This window comes from Drosophila suzukii, unplaced genomic scaffold (assembly GCF_043229965.1).
Source record: "Drosophila suzukii unplaced genomic scaffold, CBGP_Dsuzu_IsoJpt1.0 scf_12, whole genome shotgun sequence".
Classification (NCBI taxonomy): Eukaryota; Metazoa; Arthropoda; class Insecta; order Diptera; family Drosophilidae; genus Drosophila; species Drosophila suzukii.
The window spans coordinates 147,973-168,259 of NW_027255899.1; the positions used below are offsets into that span (position 1 = coordinate 147,973).

Below are 20,287 nucleotides of genomic sequence, written 5' to 3' on the forward strand. Positions count from 1 at the left end.
ATTTTTCAAGTTTGGAAACAAAAAGAAGTCACACGGGGCCAAATCTGGAGAATATGGTGGCCCAATTCGTAGCCCAATTCGACCAGTTTGGCCTTGGCAAGAGCGGAAGTGTGAGCCGGTGCGTTGTCATGATGGAAGAGCACTTTTTTGTTCGCCAAATGCGGCCGTATGTTCTGCAATTCGGCGGCGAATCGGCGCAATAATTCGGCATAGTGGAGCCCTGTGACCGTTTTGCCCTTCTACAGGTAGTCGATGTAGATCACACCTTGTGAATCCCAAAAAACGGTGGCCATCACCTTTCCGGCCGATGGGACAGTCTTTGCCTTCTTCGCCGGGTGAATTTTACTGTTTCGCGGCACCCATCGCGCCGACAGCCTTCTCATGCCCAAAATTTCATGCAGGATATTACCCACGCGGTCTTTTTACATGCCTAGCTGTCACCTGTCAGTTATCTCGCGTTTCTTCAATCGGCGGTCTGCCAATACGAGATCGTGAATACAATACATTTCTATGATCTTGAATTGATGACAGATGCAACAGCCGTCGACAGAGAAAGATCACGCTGCTCAACATTTTTTATTCACAATGAGAAAAATAAAATTCGATCAATATTGGGAAACGCAATATGTCATTATAGAAAATATTTATGGGGACGCAGAACGCGTAATATGTAATTATATTTTTCCAATTAGTAAATTATATAATATAAAAAGACATTATTGCCTTAACATTCAGCCTTTAAGGATTTAATTTAGGGGCGTAAAGGAAAATTGTAGGAGCTAAAGGCAAAATATATTATATTACATGTTGCCCATACAATTTCGAATAAAGACAATTTAGCTTTAAAAAATGCGTCATATGTCGAAGCGTTAGCTTTAGCAAAGCAATGTCGCCCATTCACCAACATTCACATTTGCGGATCAAAAAATATAACGAGGAAGCCAATTTGGAACAACTCTAAAGCTCTGAAGAAAACTAAAATATATTATTTTCTTCCCATTTGTTTTAAAATTTGGTTTTTTTACGTATTTTGGATTTTTTATTTTGTTTCTATGTTTTATTTTATGAAAAAAAAATAATTCCCAATATTATTTTTGTGTATTATTTCATAATTAAGTTAAATTCCCTTATTTTATGGTCCTTAGTTCTTTGGTTTTCTTTTGTTATTTCGTATTTTTAAAATAATTGAAAGAAATATACCCCTATTGAGTTTGACGATTTATTAGAGACTGAACTTAAAAATGCTGCACGCAGGCAGAACGATAACTTAAGGAAGAGAAGGAAAAAGAACGCACCGTTACTTTCGTGCAAAAAACCAAAGAAGAATAAGATATACAGTGGTGCATATACTAATATTTTCAACACTCCTTCTCACCGCGGTATATTTTAGATGTGCTCTTTTTCAGTTTAACCCTAGCGAACTTATACATTTTATGTGCTTAACTTTACTTAAATTCTTAGTTAACACATCTGAAATCATATCTTCGGTTGGTACATATTCAATATCAATGATTTTCTTCTTATATAAATCTCTTATATAGTGATACTTAATATCTATATGTTTACTTCTTGCATGAAAAGTAGCATTCTTAGCTAGACATTGAGCGCTCTGATTGTCACTGTAGATCATCAATGTTGACGCCGTCTTAAAACCCATTTCAGATATTATTTTCTGGACGTAAGCAGCCTCCTTAGCTGATTTTGAAAGCGCTACATACTCTGCCTCCGTGCTACTGAGTGCTATGATGCTCTGCTTCTTTGACTCCCACGAAAATGCTGCTCCAGCCATGAAGAACGCCCAACCGCTGAATGATTTGCGGTCAATGCTGTCTCCTGCCCAATCTGCATCGACATAGCAGTGAACAGGCATACCAGATTGAGCATAATGCAACTGCAAGCCCGAAGTTCCTTTTAGGTAGCGAAGGACTCTCTTAGCAGCCACCTCATGTTCCTTATGGGGGTCACTGCACCTCTGTGCCAACTTTGCCACGGAATGTACAATGTCTGGTCTTGTGGTCATGGCTAAGTACAGCAATGATCCAATAAGTGATTGATACTGCTTTTGGTGAGATCTTGGGCAGTCATCCACAGTACACAGGCTCTGATAACCAACCTCTAAAGGTGTGGCATTCGGCTTACAGTCTTCCATGCCATATTCTCGTAACAGCCCGTCGATATACTGCTTATGACCAATCGTCACGCTGCCCGTCTCTCCATCTCGTTCGATTTCCATGCCCAAGAAATGGTTCAGCTCTCCGCCATCTACTACATCAAATTCCTGTGTGATTTGAAGTTTAATGTTGACAAGGTCTTCTTTTCTGGAACAAGAAATACAAAGTGAGTTCAAAAGTAAACAGGACTTTTAAAAAAAAGACAGAACAAATAGTTTTTTCGGCAAAATCAATTTGTTTTATTCCAAATAGTCTGAGATGAGACGGCGCATTATCGTGCAACAAACGCCAACTTCCATCTTCGCAATATTCGGGCCGAGCACGTCGAATACGGCGCACCAAGCGCTTCAAAACTCCAAGGTAGAATACCGCATTAACGTTTTGGCCGGGTGGAACAAATTCTTTGTGGACAATACCCTTGGAATCATAAAAACGAATCAGCATTGTCTTCACTTTTGACTTCACCAGGCGCGATTTTTTGGGTTTCGGCTCGTCCGGCGCCTTCTGTTCAGCATTCTGGCGTTTCGTTCCGGGATCATATTGAAAACACCATGTTTCGTCACCAGTCACAATCTTGTAAAGGAAGTTTGGATCTTTTTTTGCCTCTTTAAAGATGTCCTTCGAATGTTAAATTCTGAGCAATTTTTGGACGGCAGTCAATTTGTGCGGAACAAACCGTGCACACACCTTTTGTAAGCCCAAATGTTCGGTCAAAATGCGATAAATCGATGTTTTGGAGATGTTCAATTCAATTTCCATGAATTTCAATGATGATTTCGGCTGATTTTTTATGAATTCACACACGGTTTCGATGGAATTTTCGGTGATCACGGATTTTGGTTGGCCCACATGTTCATCGTCATTTATGTCCTCACGACCACTTTGAAAACGTTGAAACCACTCGTGCTCTCTGCTACGGGATAGGCAATCATCGCCATAAACTTGTTTCATCAATTGAAACGTTTCGGTAAAAGTTTTACCAATTTTAAAACAAAATTTTATGTTGGCTCTTTGTTCGAAGCTCATTTTCGCACCGAAGACAAAAACATACTGACACTTTAAACGCAATAACCTCACTTCCAATAGATGAAATGTCATGAAATTTTTACTGGAAGTCGATAAGCGATAGCAGATTCTAACGCACAAGTTGACATATAGATGGCGCCACTAGAGGGCGCTAGATTAAAAAAGTCCTGTTTACCTTAGAACTCACCTTGTAATTAGATCATCAACATATACAACAATAATGTTAAGATTTCCGCCAATTTTCTTGGTGTAAATGCATGGCTCCCTAGGGCACTGGACAAAACCAATATGCTGAAGAGTACTATCCAATTTCTATTTCCATTCCCGTCCACTCTGCTTCAGACCGTACAACGACTTGTGCAACCTTAGCACCCGCTTTGGATACGCAGTGTCCACGAATCCCTGAGGCTGCCGCATGTATACTACATCTTGTAGATCACTGTTGAGATACGCAGCTGAGACGTCCATTTGGTGCTCAAATATTTTATTTTCGACAGCCAGTGCAATCACCAATCGGATGGAAGACCGTGCCACGGGGGAAAATGTTTCTGTGTAATTCACTCCGTACTCCTGTCCACAACCTTTTGCGACTAAGCGAGCCTTGAATCGTTCCACGTAGCCATACTGGTCACCCTTGATGGCAAAGACCCATTTGCTCCCAACAGTCCTTTCGCCAGCAAAAAGATCAACAAGACTCCATGTCTTGCTGGACTGTAGTTGAGAATACTCCTTCTGCATCGCAGCCTTCCATTCTTCTGCATGTTCCATGCTCAGCGCCTCCTTGACTCCGCTCGGCACTTGGATGTTGGCAACTCCAATAGCGTTTAGCTTATTGTATGCCTTACGTGGTCGTCCTGGCTTTCCCGTACGGATTAACTTCGGCCTCCCTGGGCCTCTCTGGACTCGATTGACGTTCTCAACTAACTTGTCTTCATCATCATTAGCCTCTGACTGTTCATCCCTTTCTGGATCTTCGTTATTTTTATCTTGCTCACCATTTGTCTGCACATTCAATATGTTTGAGTTCTCTGTCAACTCTACGGACGATAGTTCCTTGTTTTTCATCATATCGTGCTCAAGGAACACAACATCCCTGGCTTCCTTGATAGTTTGCTTTGGCAGTTTCTGAGTAACCAACCAAGATATGCTCTATCCCTTTGTGAGAAAATTTTCCTTTCCTTGCCTTGTCTAGAACTACGGCTTTTGTACCAAAAACTTTCAGGTGGGACACTCCGGGTTTTTTCCCAAAACCATGCTTCGTACCGAGTCATATCTGGTAATGTAGACGTTTCAGATCTGTTTCTCAAGTACATCGCTGTCATTATCGCTTTCCCCATAGTGATTAATCAGCACTGGAATGAACCATCATGCTTCTTGCCATTTCCACTAGCGTCCTATTGGCACGCTCAGCAACGCCGTTTTGCTGCGGAGTATGGGGAATTGATTTATTCTCTACCATTATCGCTCCGTATGGATTTAATGTTCTGTCCAGTTTGCTTCTCAGACAACACTTTAAATTCTTTAAATTTGTCGAAAACTTGATCTTTTGTTTTTTTTTTTGAACTTTTTTACGCAAATCTTGCTTTTCGCACACGTCTTGCAAGCAAAGTCATTTATGTTACCGGTAACTATATCCAGACCATACACTAATTCTTTTCGAATCATGGTTTTTAAACTTTGAAAATTCAAATGTCCGAATCTGTTGTGCCACGTTATTACTTGGTTTATTTTCCCGTTTGCAGCAAAAGCCATTTTCTTTTCATTTTCGACAATAAACAAGTCATTCTTTTTGTTTGCTTCAACACAGTTTCACCATTCTTATTTTTGACGCTTGCATTATTTTTCGAAAAACATATTTCGAACCCGTTGTTCGTTGCTTTTGACACGGAAATAAAGTTACACTAAAGATTTTTTACAAACAACACATGAACCAATTTAATAATGTTCTCTTGCCAGTATAGTTTCACTGTTCCAATGCCTTCACCTTCAATGTAATTTTCTCCAACTAGCATTATTTTTTCTTTATGTTCACGGGTTGAAACAAATAATGATTTGTTTGCACATAAATGGGCTGTTGCCCCGCTGTCCACGCACCAAATATTTTCCGTTAGTCTTACTTGACCTGCTGCTGCAGCGAAAACTGAGTAAGACTTTTTGTTCTCTTTTCGTTTCTTTTCTTTATTGTTGTCTTTTACGATCTTGCGAGTTTATCGTTTGAGTTGCACTTTGCCGAAACATGTCCATGACGACCGCAGTTCCAGCATTCCACATTTCTCATGTCTTTCTTATACACCTATCCCTCGCTTTGCGTCGGGGATACGTTCCAAAAAAATACGACGCAAATTGAAACGACGCAAAGTGAATTAGGATTTTCTATAGCAAACCATGTAAAGTTTGAAGATGGGTTCCAGGGTTACAAAAATACTACTTTTTAAAAGGAAAATTCAGCAAAGAGATCATTAAAAAAAACTAAATTAACATTTTATTTTATTACATATTATACATATAAAAAAAAAAAAACTTATTCATTTAAAACAAAATAAAATCTTCAATTACATACTCAATTATGAGAAATAAAATTAGAATTAATCACTCTCTGACGAGTCTTTAGTGTCTGTTGTCGTAGGCCGGCTTTCTTTCAAAAAATTGGTGCAATGTTTGCTGAACTTTTTTTTTTTTAACATATATATATAACGACTTCATCCCAAAACAACGCAACATCGAAAATCTAACGACGCATAATGAAAATTAGTTATAATTAAGAAGCGACGCAACTTCGAAAAAACGCAAAACGAATCGACGCAAAGCGAGGGATAGGTGTACTTGTCTCTTCCTTTTTTGGCGCGCGACGCGTACATCTTCTGCTCCGTTCCATCGGCCGTTTTGTAACACACTTTTCGTCGTTCTCCCTCTTCCAGTAATTTTATTTTCAGAGAACTCAAGGAATGCAAAGAATCACGCGTTTCAATGGCGACTACGCAATTTTCGTACAAATAAAAATTATTACAAACATTTCATCAGGCACTGTTTGATCAATTTCTTGTAGTTTTTCAATTATGTCACTAAAATTACTCAAATGCACTGTGATACTGTCTGACTCTGACATCTTCATGTACAGCAACTGTTTGAATAACTGTATTCTACGGGCCGGTCCAGAAGGCATGTGAACACTAGCCAGCTTTTTCCAAGCTTCCATTGATGATGTGCAGTGTTTAACATAGTTAATCTGCGACTCGCGAGGGCCGTTTCATCTTTAATATCAAAGTTTGTCTCTTGTTGTACTGTTCCACTTTCGTTTTAAATTTAACGACTGCACACAGCTGACCAAAGTTCCGAGTGTATTAGCAAACTTTTAATCTGCACTGTCCATGAACTATAATTTTCACTATCCAGTTTTTCTATTGAGAATTGTGAACTCATTTTGTTCATTGTACTGAAACACCACCGAATCTCTAAATATTTAATCTCTTCGATTATTACGCGCAAGTCTTATAGCTTGCTGGGCCCATAACCTATTCGGCTTGACGATTTATAAGATACTGAACTGAAAAATGCTGCACGCAGGCAGAACAATAACTTAAGGAAGAGAGAGAAAAAGAAGGCACCGTTACTTTCGTGCAAAAAACAAAAGAAGAATAAGATACAGAGTGGTGCATATACTAATATTTTCAACAGCTAATCTAGCACGGATTTTAATTTGCCATAGGTTAATAATTTTCTGAAACCTCTAGGTAAAAATTTTATTTAATTTTTTTATAATTTGGTACTGATTTTAATTTTGCAGTTTTACAGAAACTGTTTTTTATTTCAACTATCAAAGCTCATATATTGGCTATAATAGCACGGATTTTAATTTGCCTTAGCTTAATAATGTTCTGGAACCTCGAATTAAACATTTTATTTTATTATACCCGTTACTCGTAGAGTAAAAGGGTATACTAGATTCGTCGGAAAGTATGTAACAGGCAGAAGGAAGCGTTTCCGACCCCATAAAGTATATATATTCTTGATCAGGATCACTAGCCGAGTCGATCTAGCCATGTCCGTCTGTCTGTCCGGATGAACGCTGAGATCTCGGAAACTATGGGAGCTAGGCTATTGAGATTTGGCTTGCAGATTCCTGAGCTTCTTACGCAGCGCAAGTTTGTTTCAGTAGAGTGCCACGCCCACTCTAACGCCCAAAAACCGCCCAAAACTGTGGCTTCTACAGTTTTGATGCTAGAATACAAATTTTAACTGAAATGTAATGTTCTCATCAATACCTATCGATTGACCAAAAAAAAGTTTGCCACGCCCACCCTAACGCCCATAAACCGCCCACAAACTTAAAAAAATCGTAAATATGAACTTGGATATCTTGGAAACTATCAAAGATAAAGAATTAGGATTTCAGATTTAGATTCCGTAGCCTTATACGCAGCGCAAGTTTGTTACGCAAATATGCCACGTCCACTCTAACGCCCACAAACCGCGAAAACGTGTGACGCCCACAATTTTTATGCTAGATACAAAATTTTAACTGAAATGTATTGGTCTCGAGAATACCTATCGATTGATCCAAAAATCCAAAATTTGCCACGCCCACTCTAACGCGCATAACGCTTAAATCTGTATACCGCCGGTAGATGGCGCATTTTAATCTCGCTTTGCTACTTGCATATCTCTATTTAGCTGAGTAACGGGTATCTGATAGTCGAGGTACCCGACTATAGCGTTCTTCCTTGTTTTTTTGTAAAAACTTCTTTCATGTGATTGGGGTCGAGATACTCTTGAATCACGGAGTCGTATTTGGCTTTTAGCTGACTGTCCCTGACTGACTGTCCCCAACGCGGAGGATCTGGAGTGGCCGAGGGCGGATTTTACGTTTTGGGGACAACGTTATCGTCTCTCATAGTCGTTCGGAGAAAATTTTCCTCACATGTCAAATCGGAAGATTTTGTCACTTTTACTGGCAGATCCTCCACCTCCCAAAGTTTGGTGAGAAGTCTATCCAGGGCCGTAAACGGAAATCTGATTTTCCCTTGGAGCAGGAACGGGACCTGTTAGGATCCACCCGAAAATGGTTTCTTTGGTGCCGCTTAGGAGAATGGATGGCAGTATGTCGGCCCCGAACAGAATATCTATCTGTGCGCTCTCGGAGAACTTTGGATCCGCTAGTGACAGTTCGGGAAGATCCCGTAGAAACTGTTGCGGAATCGGACAAGATGGAAGGTTTCCAGCTAATTGAGGAAGAACATAGGCCGTCGTGTTTATTTGCAAGCCAGGCCTGGTCGGAGAACGGATGGTAAACTGACAGAGCTTTTTGGATTCAGCGGATACTGTCTGGTTTAAGCCTGATACTTGGGCTCGGATTACCTGGTGAGGCAACTTAATTAGTTTGAACAGCCGCTCAGAAATAAAGGTTGCCTCTGATCCTGAATCTATCAAGACACGAGCTTTAAAATTCGACCCCAGGTGACATATGTCAATTATGGCGGTGCCCAGCAAGACGGATCTATACCCCGTCGCGAAGTAATTTTGGACTGTAGAGTCCGTGGACCGGGAAGCGGTGGCAACTGGTGTACTTGGTCTTGATCTGGGTCTTGGGGAGGGATTCGAAGGCGATTGGGAGGAGTTGCCTCTGTGTAGTAAGGTGTGATGGCGGCCGCGGCACGTAAAGCAGCTATGAGTGCTTTCACAATCACGAAGCTGATGCCCTCGTGCCAAGCAGTTCAGACACAGCTGCTTCCTCTTTATATATGCCGACCGCTCGTCGACCGTCATCTGGAGGAACCGTGCACATGTGCGGACAGGATGGTTTTCCTTCTCACAAAGGTCACATCCTTTTGGCTTGGGGGCTACCCTTGTCTCGTAAGAATTTATTCTTCGAGGCGCTGCAGTGGGGGCGGATGTTTTTGGCAGAGATTGACTCGAGCCTGACGGCCGTACGTCGTCTACAGCTTCTAAGGTCCGGTGACGCTCCGTAAGGAAGGCGTTCAGTTCCTGCCACGTCGGAATCTCTGCCTTATTGTGCAGGGACTGCTCCCACAAGGATAGCGTGAGGTTAGGAAGTTTGGAGGAGCACATGTACACTAAGAGGAAATCCCAATTTCCGGACATTTCTAAAGCCGTAAGGCAACTCTGGATGGTACGTTGAAGTTCACGGATAGCTGACCCATATTCCTGATTAACGGACTGCACATTGAAAAGTATATTTAATTGGCTATTTACTAACAACCGCTTGTTTTCGAAACGCTCAGTTAGGTTAGCCCAAGCTGAGCGAAAGACGTCGTTAGTAAGGGGGGAGTTCGACATTATCGTGTGTGCATCGCCGCTTGTTTTGGCATTTAGGTGAAACAATTTTTCGACTGGCGTCAGCCTTGGATTGTTTGTATAAATGGACGTAAACAAATCCCTAAAGGTCGGCCACTGCAGATAATCTCCGGTGAAAACTTCGGTATCGCACGGAGGCAGCCGACATCCAGAGGAAATTTAAGTCTGGGTAGGAACAGCTTGAACTTGGGGAGCCTGGGCTATCAAATCCGCGATCTGAGCCCCACATCTCTCGTAAACGAAATAGCAGTAGCCGTATTTGGCCTTGAGAACTGGCAAACTATCAGCTGCACTGTCTCCGGCTTCTGCTATGCACCCGGTGCATTCATCGTATTCTGCCTTGATGCGGTCCCATAACGCGCGTATTTCTTCGCGGCGGATGTTCAGCATGGGCAGAGTAGGAGGGATCGGCGAAGGAGTGTTTGCTCTGGATTCAAACTCACTCAGCCGATCTGATACCTCAGTAAATTTGCTTAGAGCGATTTGGGAAGGTGTTAATGCCATTTTGACGTTTGCACGGGTGACCCTTTTTCGAGGCGACGAGGTCTTGGCGGTTAGTTCGGGTGTGGGCGGATCTACGGATATGCCTGGGACTACGGCAGGTGGAATAGACAACTTGTTGTTATCACTTCCAGCGGACATTTAAAGTTAAATGACCTTTTTTTGGGTCAGAATCTGCTCGCCTTTATGTATGCCGGATAAATAGGAAACCTGGCCAACTTCTGGAACAGTGGAACGAGGTGTCGACAAAAAAAGTAGTGGATCGGAGAAATAGAAATTGGAAGCAAGTACTGACCTGGTTACTTTGCGGAATTAAGCCCAATAATAGGGATTAGGAACGGTGAGTGAGGAGTTCGTATATCACCCGTGGAGAAATAATACTATAATATTTAACCTTTTTGGTATATGTATATTGTAATTGGGATCAAGTTTGGTATATATTTGTTTTTTTTTAGTGCTGGTATTTTTTGCGTTTGAAATAAATTGAGGGGCAAAAATACCAAATATGTGTTAATCTGTAGTCCCCGGTGAAGTAATTCTAATATTTCGCCTTTATTTAAACTTCTGAATGAAGAAAAAATACCAAGTTATGCCAATAAGTTGTTGGCCGGAGGATGCGATCGGTTGATTATTTAATATTGGAGTGTTGCTTTAATTTGATTTAATATTCCGAGGGAAAAATACTAAAAATATACCAAAAAAATTGGTTGACGGAAGATGCTCTGCATGCGGTGGAGTGCTAGTATTTTTCTCGTTTAAATAAAATAAATTTTACGGAGTAAATACCAAATACCGAAAGAAATACTAAAAAGTTTGATGGTAAATAAAACACAATGACCAAAAAATTTTCACTTTGGTTTGTGTAATTTTTTATTTTATTATTTTTGACAAGATGGCCGACGGAAAACATTAATTAGTCGGAACGGGATGGTGGAGTTAAAAATTATATGTGACTGTATGTAGATATTTGTATGGATGTAGATATTTATATGTATGTAGATATTTGTATATATGTAGATATTTGTATGTATGTAGATATTTGTATGGATGTAGATATTTGTATATATGTAGATATTTGTATGTATGTAGATATTTGTATGGATGTAGATATTTATATGTATGTAGATATTTGTATGTATGTAGATATTTGCATGTATGTAATTTTCGCCGGTTTTAAATTTATTAAATAATTATTGCCGGCGGGGTATGTGTTGTTGTGGAAGTTTTCGATTTATTGTGTGTGGACTGTATTTGGAAAAACGAAAAAATATGTGCAAGTATTTTAGCGGCTGCGGATATACAGTGAGAAAAATCTTGAAAAGTTTTGGGGGCCTGAATTGGCAGAACACTAGAAATTTAATAATTCTCACTGTATGCTTGGCTTATATTTGCACAATATTTTTTCTAAGCTTGGAATTTTTTCTCGATTTTGTATATGTGTATGTAAGTATAGATGAGCGGCCAAATGCAATTAAAAAAAGGAGTCGGAAAAAATTGGCAATATGGCCGCACGTAGCAAAAGGAAAATCGAAGAAAAAAATGGCGAAGTAATTTATTAATTGCCGTTGTCAGATTTAATCGGACTAAGATTTTGGACAAATCGTACAGAAAGTCAAACGAATTATATTTTCGAGTGGCTGACTGCAGACCGGAAATTAATAAGACGAAAAGCTTTACTTATCTTATCGGCTCGAATAGATCAAAATGTACGCCGGGGGGTAGCGGGGTACCGTGGTGGCGCTGATGGAATGGCGTGGGAGGCGACGGCGGGAAAATGGCGGCGTCGGCGGGCTGCTGCGCTGGGCTTCGGCGGCTTGCTGCTGGTGCTGCGGAAGCTGTAGGGAAGAAACCACTCGAAACGCGTATTGCCCCTTGATCGAAAAGAAGTACTCGAAAAAAAGTTAACTGGTAAAATAGGCGGAGGTACGACAGCGGCGGAGACTTCATGGAGGGAGCTAGGAACAGCGCAGGAGAGCGGGAACGCGAGAGAGCGGGAGAGCGGTAGAGCGGTGCAGCTGGATAGCGGGGCCGGTCCAGATACGCCGGATAGTGGGCCTGAACATTCCGCCCCCCTTGCAATCGCTAGCGTTGCAAAAAAATAAAGGAGACGGAACTTCGGCCAGTCGCCTACGCCTCAAGCCTGCGTACAGGCGCCGGATAGGATCCACCCGAACACCGTCTTCTGGGCTACTGGCAGTCCCTCGTCGACCATGTGGAAGCCCGGCTGTATCACCTTCGGGTAGACGTCCGCGCTCAGGATCAGTGAAATAGTGGCTGGCCGGTGGAAACGCTCATCCGCGAGCGGAAGCTCCTTAAATTTCTGGACGAAGCTCTCACTGAGCGCACGGATGGGGGTGCGGATGCGCACGTTCGGCTCGATCTTGAGGACCACCTCCAGCTTGATGGCCTCGTCGACCTTCGGACGAATCGTCGCCGTGCATATGCTCTCATCGCCCACGTTCGTTGTCGGCAAACGCATCGCGGCGGCCAGGGATGCATCGATGGAGCTTGTCGGGGTGCACGGATCGATGAGTGCGGCGGTGTCGAACTTCTTCTCTCCGGTCTCGACGATCACCACAGCAGTCGGGAGGACATTAGCGCTATGACGCTGGAGAAGTGCGGCGAGCGACGGAGCTGGTGTCGAGGATGCTGAGCGCGGTGGAGGAGCAGGCGTTTGGCGAGTTGGCGGATCTTGCCGGCGCGAACGCTGCGGAGAAGCGGGCTGTTGCTTGGAGCGGGACTTTTGCTTGGAGCCGGACTTTTTCCGGGAAACAAGGTCGTGCATGTGCAGCAGCGTGTGATGATTCCGGTTGCACGTTCTGCACCGGTCACCGCTACGACAGCTCCCAGTGGAGTGCTCGTGTGCGAGACAGTTCGCGCAGTACTTGTTAATAAGAACTGCCCGCAGCCGCTTCTCTGCGCTCAGCTTTAGGAACCTCTGACACTTCCGAAGAGGATGGATTCCGCGGCAGACTCGGCATCGGTAGGACTGAGTACCTCGAGTACGTCTGCTATCCAGAGCCTGAGCGCAACGTGGACGGGGAGCCATTTTCCTGTTTAGAGTGTGGATAAGAAAAAACAAACAGGGCTGATTAACACTAACGTGGATAATGGCTACGGACTAAGGTGTGTAAGAAACGCGGCTCGCTACGAGGTAGTTTTGGGCGGCTCTCTTGGAAGAAGAACCACCTTGGTCACTGGACGTTTGACAATGCCGCGTGTCGTACGAATGTCGACTACGCGGACATTACCATCGGCTCCCGGAAAAACGGAGTCTATTCTTCCGAGTCGCCACTCATTGGAGGGCAAATTGTCATCCTTAATGATTTTCTGTGGGGACTTGCCACTTGTTGCGCTTGTGGAGCTCCTTAAGGTACTCATCCTTCTATCGAGTGCGGAATTGTTGATGGAGAGACTTTAAGTGCTGCCACCGGTTCAGAATGGACTTGGATTCGCCCTTTACTTCAGGTTCCACTATGGATAGAAGAGGTCCACCAACAAGAAAGTGCCCTGGTGTCAACGCTAAGAGATCAGTTGGATCCTCGGACATGGGAGATAGCGGTCTGGAATTCAGACAAGCTTCGATTCTCGCTAGGAAGGTGGACAGCTCTTCAAAGGTGTACTTCCGCGTAGCGGTGGACTTGTAAAACAAAGTCTTGAAGCTCTTGACACCAGCTTCCCATAGGCCTCCCATATGGGGTGCCCCAGGAGGAATGAATTGCCAGGTGAGGTGCTGATGACTATACGCATCGGTCACAGACTCCTTAACGGCTTGCAGGAAGTCTTGGGAAAGCACGGTGGAGGCGCTGACGAAGGGTTTCCATTGTCGGACTGGACTTGGCGAGGACACCCTCTTCTAGAGACGAAACGAGCGAAAGCGGCAAGAAACTTTTCAGTCGTTTAGTCGGATGTAGGCTCTAGATGGATGGCTTTTGTAGAAAAACAAACGAAAACCACCACATACCCTTTCGTAATGAGACAAGCTCTTCCGGTATAATTTTTTATGTCAAACGGGCCGGCGTAGTCCATCCCTGTGTACGTGAACGGACGGGAAAAAGGCACTCGCTCTTTCGGAAAACTTCCCATCATCTGGACTTGCAATCTCTTTTTGTGGATAACGCAGACCTTGCAGGAGTTAACCACTGCCTTCACCAAGTTCTTTACTCTCGGAACCCAGTATCTGGACCGAGTGAGACGCACCATTAACTGGTTACCACCATGTAACGTAATGAGATGCGTGAATTTTACCAGAAGCCGCGAGAGTGCACATTCGTACGGCAGGATTATCGGATGTCGTTCATCATACCGCAAACTGTCGGAGGTCGTTACGCGGCCGCATGCCCTGATTACCCCTTTCTGATCTAGAAAGGGGTTCAGGGTGAGAATCGAACTTGCCGCGGGCACAGGACGCTTCTGACTTAAGCAGCGGTATTCTTCAGAAAAATACCTGCGCTGAGTGCAAATTGTCATGAGTTCTTCCGCGGCGGTAACGTCCTGGGCCTCTAGACGGACCCCGGAAAGCGGCGATCGACTTCGACATCTTTGGACAAATCGATGGACATACGCGAGGACCCGCAAAGCTCTATCTAAATTGGAAAAGCGATCTAGGAAATCTTCTGTCGGCATAGACGCCACATGGACTTTAACGCACGCTTTTCGATCTCAGTCACCGGCATGTCGGTTCCCTGGCTGGGCCAATGATCGCGTGGACGTTGCAGCCAAGTGGGTCCATGCCACCAAAGGGGGGTATCCACCAGCGAACGTTGTCCAATGGCACGCTGGTTTGGCTAACCATGCTAGCACAATCGTGGAATCGGTCCAACAATAGAATTTTGAGGTCAGCCTCGGCATATTAGGAAGAATGGCGTCGGCCATCTCTGACAAAAGGAGAGCCCCAGATAACTCCAGCCTGGGAAGGGCACCGTTTTGACTGGCGCCACACACGTCTTGGCCGTGAGCAAGTGCACCATCGTCTTGTGACCCACTTCTACGCGCACATAGATCGCAGCACAGTATGCCTTTTGCGAGGCGTCACAGAATCCGTGATGCTCTACGCGGAACTCTGGACGGAAGGAAACCCATCTGGGTATTCTGACCTGGTCTAGGACCGAATAGCTCTGGAGAAAGCTGTTCCACCTTTGGCACAGCTCAATTGGAAGTTTATCGTCCCAGCCTAGATCCTGAAGCCAAATCTCTTGCATAAAGATTTTGGCACACACAACAAATGGAGCGAGCCAGCCTGCTGGATCAAACAGCTTGGCAATTTGGAAAAGGACTTGGCGTTTCGTGTGGGAGATTTCCGTTGCTAAATCTGGTGGGACTAAAAAGAACTCATCGGACGTCGCCTTCCATCGTACGCCGAGAGTTTTGGCAGTGCTCTCAGTGTCAATCTCGAGGAAGTCGGTTGTCAGAAGATGACCGCTTTGGATATAAGCTAATATTTCATTGTTGTTGGAGGTCCACTTTCTCAATGGAAACCCCGCGGAATCTAGAGCACTTTGTAGCTCGCGAACAATAAACTTAGCGTCCTCGGCGGAGTCAGCTTTCGAAAGGACATCGTCTACATACATATGATTTCGAATGACGTTGCTCGCTCTTGGATGGCTGAGCTGCACGTCAGTTGCCAGCTGTTGCAGGACTCGAATGGCCAGGAATGGCGCGCAATTGACTCCAAAAGTTACCGTCTGTAATTCGAAATCTCGAATGTGCCCCTCGCTGTTGCGGAATAAGATGCGCTGGAACGGGGAATGTTTCGGATCTACCCATATCTGCCGATACATTTTCTCGATATCGGCACTGTAGACGTATCGGAAGTATAGCCACTTCAGGATCTGGATAGTTAGATCGGACTGTAAGACTGGGCCAGCATGAAGGATATCATTTAAACTGACCCAATTCTCTGAAGGGCTGGAGGCATTGAAAAGCACACGTAACTTGGTGGTTGTACTTTCCGGCTTGAGCACGGCATGATGCGGAAGGTAATAACTGGCAGAATTATGGGTAGGACGGGCTTCTTTCATGTGATTGGGGTCGAGATACTCTTGAATCACGGAGTCGTATTTGGCTTTCAGCTGACTGTCCCTGACTGACTGTCCCCAACGCGGAGGATCTGGAGTGGCCGAGGGCGGATTTTACGTTTTGGGGACAACGTTATCTTCTCTCATAGTCGTTCGGAGAAAATTTTCCTCACATGTCAAATCGGAAGATTTTGTCACTTTTACTGGCAGATCCTCCACCTCCCAAAGTTTGGTGAGAAGTCTATCCAGGGCCGTGTCAACTGTGTGGGAGATTCGTGTGGAAAAAACGGAAATCTGATTTTCCCTTGGAGCAGGAACGGGACCTGTTAGGATCCACCCGAAAATGGTTTCTTTGGTGCCGCTTAGGAGAATGGATGGCAGTATGTCGGCCCCGAACAGAATATCTATCTGTGCGCTCTCGTAGGACTTTGGATCCGCTAGTGACAGTTCGGGAAGATCCCGTAGAAACTGTTGCGGAATCGGACAAGATGGAAGGTTTCCAGCTAATTGAGGAAGAACATAGGCCGTCGTGTTTATTTGCAAGCCAGGCCTGGTCGGAGAACGGATGGTAAACTGACAGAGCTTTTTGGATTCAGCGGATACTGTCTGGTTTAAGCCTGATACTTGGGCTCGGATTACCTGGTGAGGCAACTTAATTAGTTTGAACAGCCGCTCAGAAATAAAGGTTGCCTCTGATCCTGAATCTATCAAGACACGAGCTTTAAAATTCGACCCCAGGTGACATATGTCAATTATGGCGGTGCCCAGCAAGACGGATCTATACCCCGTCGCGAAGTAATTTTGGACTGTAGAGTCCGTGGACCGGGAAGCGGTGGCAACTGGTGTACTTGGTCTTGATCTGGGTCTTGGGGAGGGATTCGAAGGCGATTGGGAGGAGTTGCCTCTGTGTAGTAAGGTGTGATGGCGGCCGCGGCACGTAAAGCAGCTATGAGTGCTTTCACAATCACGAAGCTGATGCCCTCGTGCCAAGCAGTTCAGACACAGCTGCTTCCTCTTTATATATGCCGACCGCTCGTCGACCGTCATCTGGAGGAACCGTGCACATGTGCGGACAGGATGGTTTTCCTTCTTACAAAGGTCACATCCTTTTGGCTTGGGTGCTACCCTTGTCTCGTAAGAATTTATTCTTCGAGGCGCTGCAGTGGGGGCGGATGTTTTTGGCAGAGATTGACTCGAGCCTGACGGCCGTACGTCGTCTACAGCTTCTAAGGTCCGGTGACGCTCCGTAAGGAAGGCGTTCAGTTCCTGCCACGTCGGAATCTCTGCCTTATTGTGCAGGGACTGCTCCCACAAGGATAGCGTGAGGTTAGGAAGTTTGGAGGAGCACATGTACACTAAGAGGAAATCCCAATTTCCGGACATTTCTAAAGCCGTAAGGCAACTCTGGATGGTACGTTGAAGTTCACGGATAGCTGACCCATATTCCTGATTAACGGACTGCACATTGAAAAGTATATTTAATTGGCTATTTACTAACAACCGCTTGTTTTCGAAACGCTCAGTTAGGTTAGCCCAAGCTGAGCGAAAGACGTCGTTAGTAAGGGGGGAGTTCGACATTATCGTGTGTGCATCGCCGCTTGTTTTGGCATTTAGGTGAAACAATTTTTCGACTGGCGTCAGCCTTGGATTGTTCGTATAAATGGACGTAAACAAATCCCTAAAGGTCGGCCACTGCAGATAATCTCCGGTGAAAACTTCGGTATCGCACGGAGGCAGCCGACATCCAGAGGAAATGTAAGTCTGGGTAGGAACAGCTTGAACTTGGGGAGCCTGGGCTATCAAATCCGCGATCTGAGCCCCACATCTCTCGTAAACGAAATAGCAGTAGCCGTATTTGGCCTTGAGAACTGGCAAACTATCAGCTGCACTGTCTCCGGCTTCTGCTATGCACCCGGTGCATTCATCGTATTCTGCCTTGATGCGGTCCCATAACGCGCGTATTTCTTCGCGGCGGATGTTCAGCATGGGCAGAGTAGGAGGGATCGGCGAAGGAGTGTTTGCTCTGGATTCAAACTCACTCAGCCGATCTGATACCTCAGTAAATTTGCTTAGAGCGATTTGGGAAGGTGTTAATGCCATTTTGACGTTTGCACGGGTGACCCTTTTTCGAGGCGACGAGGTCTTGGCGGTTAGTTCGGGTGTGGGCGGATCTACGGATATGCCTGGGACTACGGCAGGTGGAATAGACAACTTGTTGTTATCACTTCCAGCGGACATTTAAAGAGAAATGACCTTTTTTTGGGTCAGAATCTGCTCGCCTTTATTTATGCCGGATAAATAGGAATCCTGGCCAACTTCTGGAACAGTGGAACGAGGTGTCGACAAAAAAAGTAGTGGATCGGAGAAATAGAAATTGGAAGCAAGTACTGACCTGGTTACTTTGCGGAATTAAACCCAATAATACGGATTAGGAACGGTGAGTGAGGAGTTCGTATATCACCCGTGGAGAAATATTACTATAATATTTAACCTTTTTGGTATATGTATATTGTAATTGGGATCAAGTTTGGTATGTATTTGTTTTTTTTTAGTGCTGGTATTTTTTGCGTTTGAAATAAATTGAGGGGCAAAAATACCAAATATGTGTTAATCTGTAGTCCCCGGTGAAGTAATTCTAATATTTCGCCTTTATTTAAACTTCTGAATGAAGAAAAAATACCAAGTTATGCCAATAAGTTGTTGGCCGGAGGATGCGATCGGTTGATTATTTAATATTGGAGTGTTGCTTTAATTTGATTTAATATTCCGAGGGAAAAATACTAAAAATATACCAAAAAAATTGGTTGACGGAAGATGCTCTGCATGCGGTGGAGTGCTAGTATTTTTCTCGTTTAAATAAAATAAATTTTACGGAGTAAATACCAAATACCGAAAAAAATACTAAAAAGTTTGATGGTAAATAAAACACAATGACCAAAAAATTTTCACTTTGGTTGGTGTAATTTTTTATTTTATTATTTTTGACAAGATGGCCGACGGAAAACATTTATTAGTCGGAACGGGATGGTGGAGTTAAAAATTATATGTGACTGTATGTAGATATTTGTATGGATGTAGATATTTATATGTATGTAGATATTTGTATATATGTAGATATTTGTATGTATGTAGATATTTGTATGGATGTAGATATTTGTATATATGTAGATATTTGTATGTATGTAGATATTTGTATGGATGTAGATATTTATATGTATGTAGATATTTGTATGTATGTAGATATTTGCATGTATGTAATTTTCGCCGGTTTTAAATTTATTAAATAATTATTGCCGGCGGGGTATGTGTTGTTGTGGAAGTTTTCGATTTATTGTGTGTTGACTGTATTTGGAAAAACGAAAAAATATGTGCAAGTATTTTAGCGGCTGCGGATATACAGTGAGAAAAATCTTGAAAAGTTTTGGGGGCCTGAATTGGCAGAACACTAGAAATTTAATAATTCTCACTGTATGCTTGGCTTATATTTGCACAATATTTTTTCTAAGCTTGGAATTTTTTCTCGATTTTGTATATGTGTATGTAAGTATGGATGAGCGGCCAAATGCAATTAAAAAAAGGAGTCGGAAAAAATTGGCAATATGGCCGCACGTAGCAAAAGGAAAATCGAAGAAAAAAATGGCGAAGTAATTTTTAATTGTAAAATTAATCGTACAGAAAGTCAAACGAATTATATTTTCGAGTGGCTGACTGCAGACCGGCAATTAATAAGACGAAAAGCTTTACTTATCTTATCCGGCTCGAAGGACCAAAATGTACGCCGAGGGGTAGCGGGGTACCGTGGTGGCGCTGGTGGAATGGCGTGGGAGGCGACGGCGGGAAAACTGGCGGCGTCGGCGGGCTGCTTCGCTGGCTTGCTGCTGGTGCGTTTGCTGCTGGTGCTGCGGAAGCTGTAGGGCAGAAACCACTCGAACGCGTTTGCCCCTTGATCGAAAAATAAGAACTCGAGAAAAAGTGAACTTCGAAAGTAGGCGGGGGTACGACCGCGGTTTATTCAGGTGAACTCTAGAAATCAAACTAACTTAGTCTAAGCTCCCCTCTGCGCTCCAAAGCGCAGCGGAAACTTCATGGAGGGAGCTAGGAACAGCGCAGGAGAGCGGGAGCGCGAGAGAGCGGGAGAGCGGTAGAGCGGTGCCGCTGGTGCAGCTGGATAGCGGGGCCAGTCCAGATTCGCCGGACAGTATTATTTCCAGTTCGTGAACGATTATTTTCAAGAATATTTCGTTTTTTCTGCATACATTA

General features: G+C 43.9%; 1 protein-coding gene and 1 pseudogene across 1 annotated transcript; both read right to left on the reverse strand.

The window, feature by feature from the left end:
• Positions 1–239: 239 nt before the first annotated feature.
• LOC139354651 (uncharacterized) lies at positions 240–2,233 on the reverse strand. Its single transcript, XM_070998897.1, has 2 exons — positions 1,719–2,233; positions 240–375 (listed from the first exon to the last, which is right to left on the reverse strand). Exons 1-2 carry the CDS (start codon positions 2,231–2,233, stop codon positions 240–242), a joined length of 651 nt encoding a protein of 216 aa, XP_070854998.1.
• Positions 2,234–13,398: 11,165 nt separating this feature from the next.
• Positions 13,399–18,127, reverse strand: LOC139354646 (uncharacterized; annotated as a pseudogene).
• Between the last annotated feature and the right edge of the window lie 2,160 nt (positions 18,128–20,287).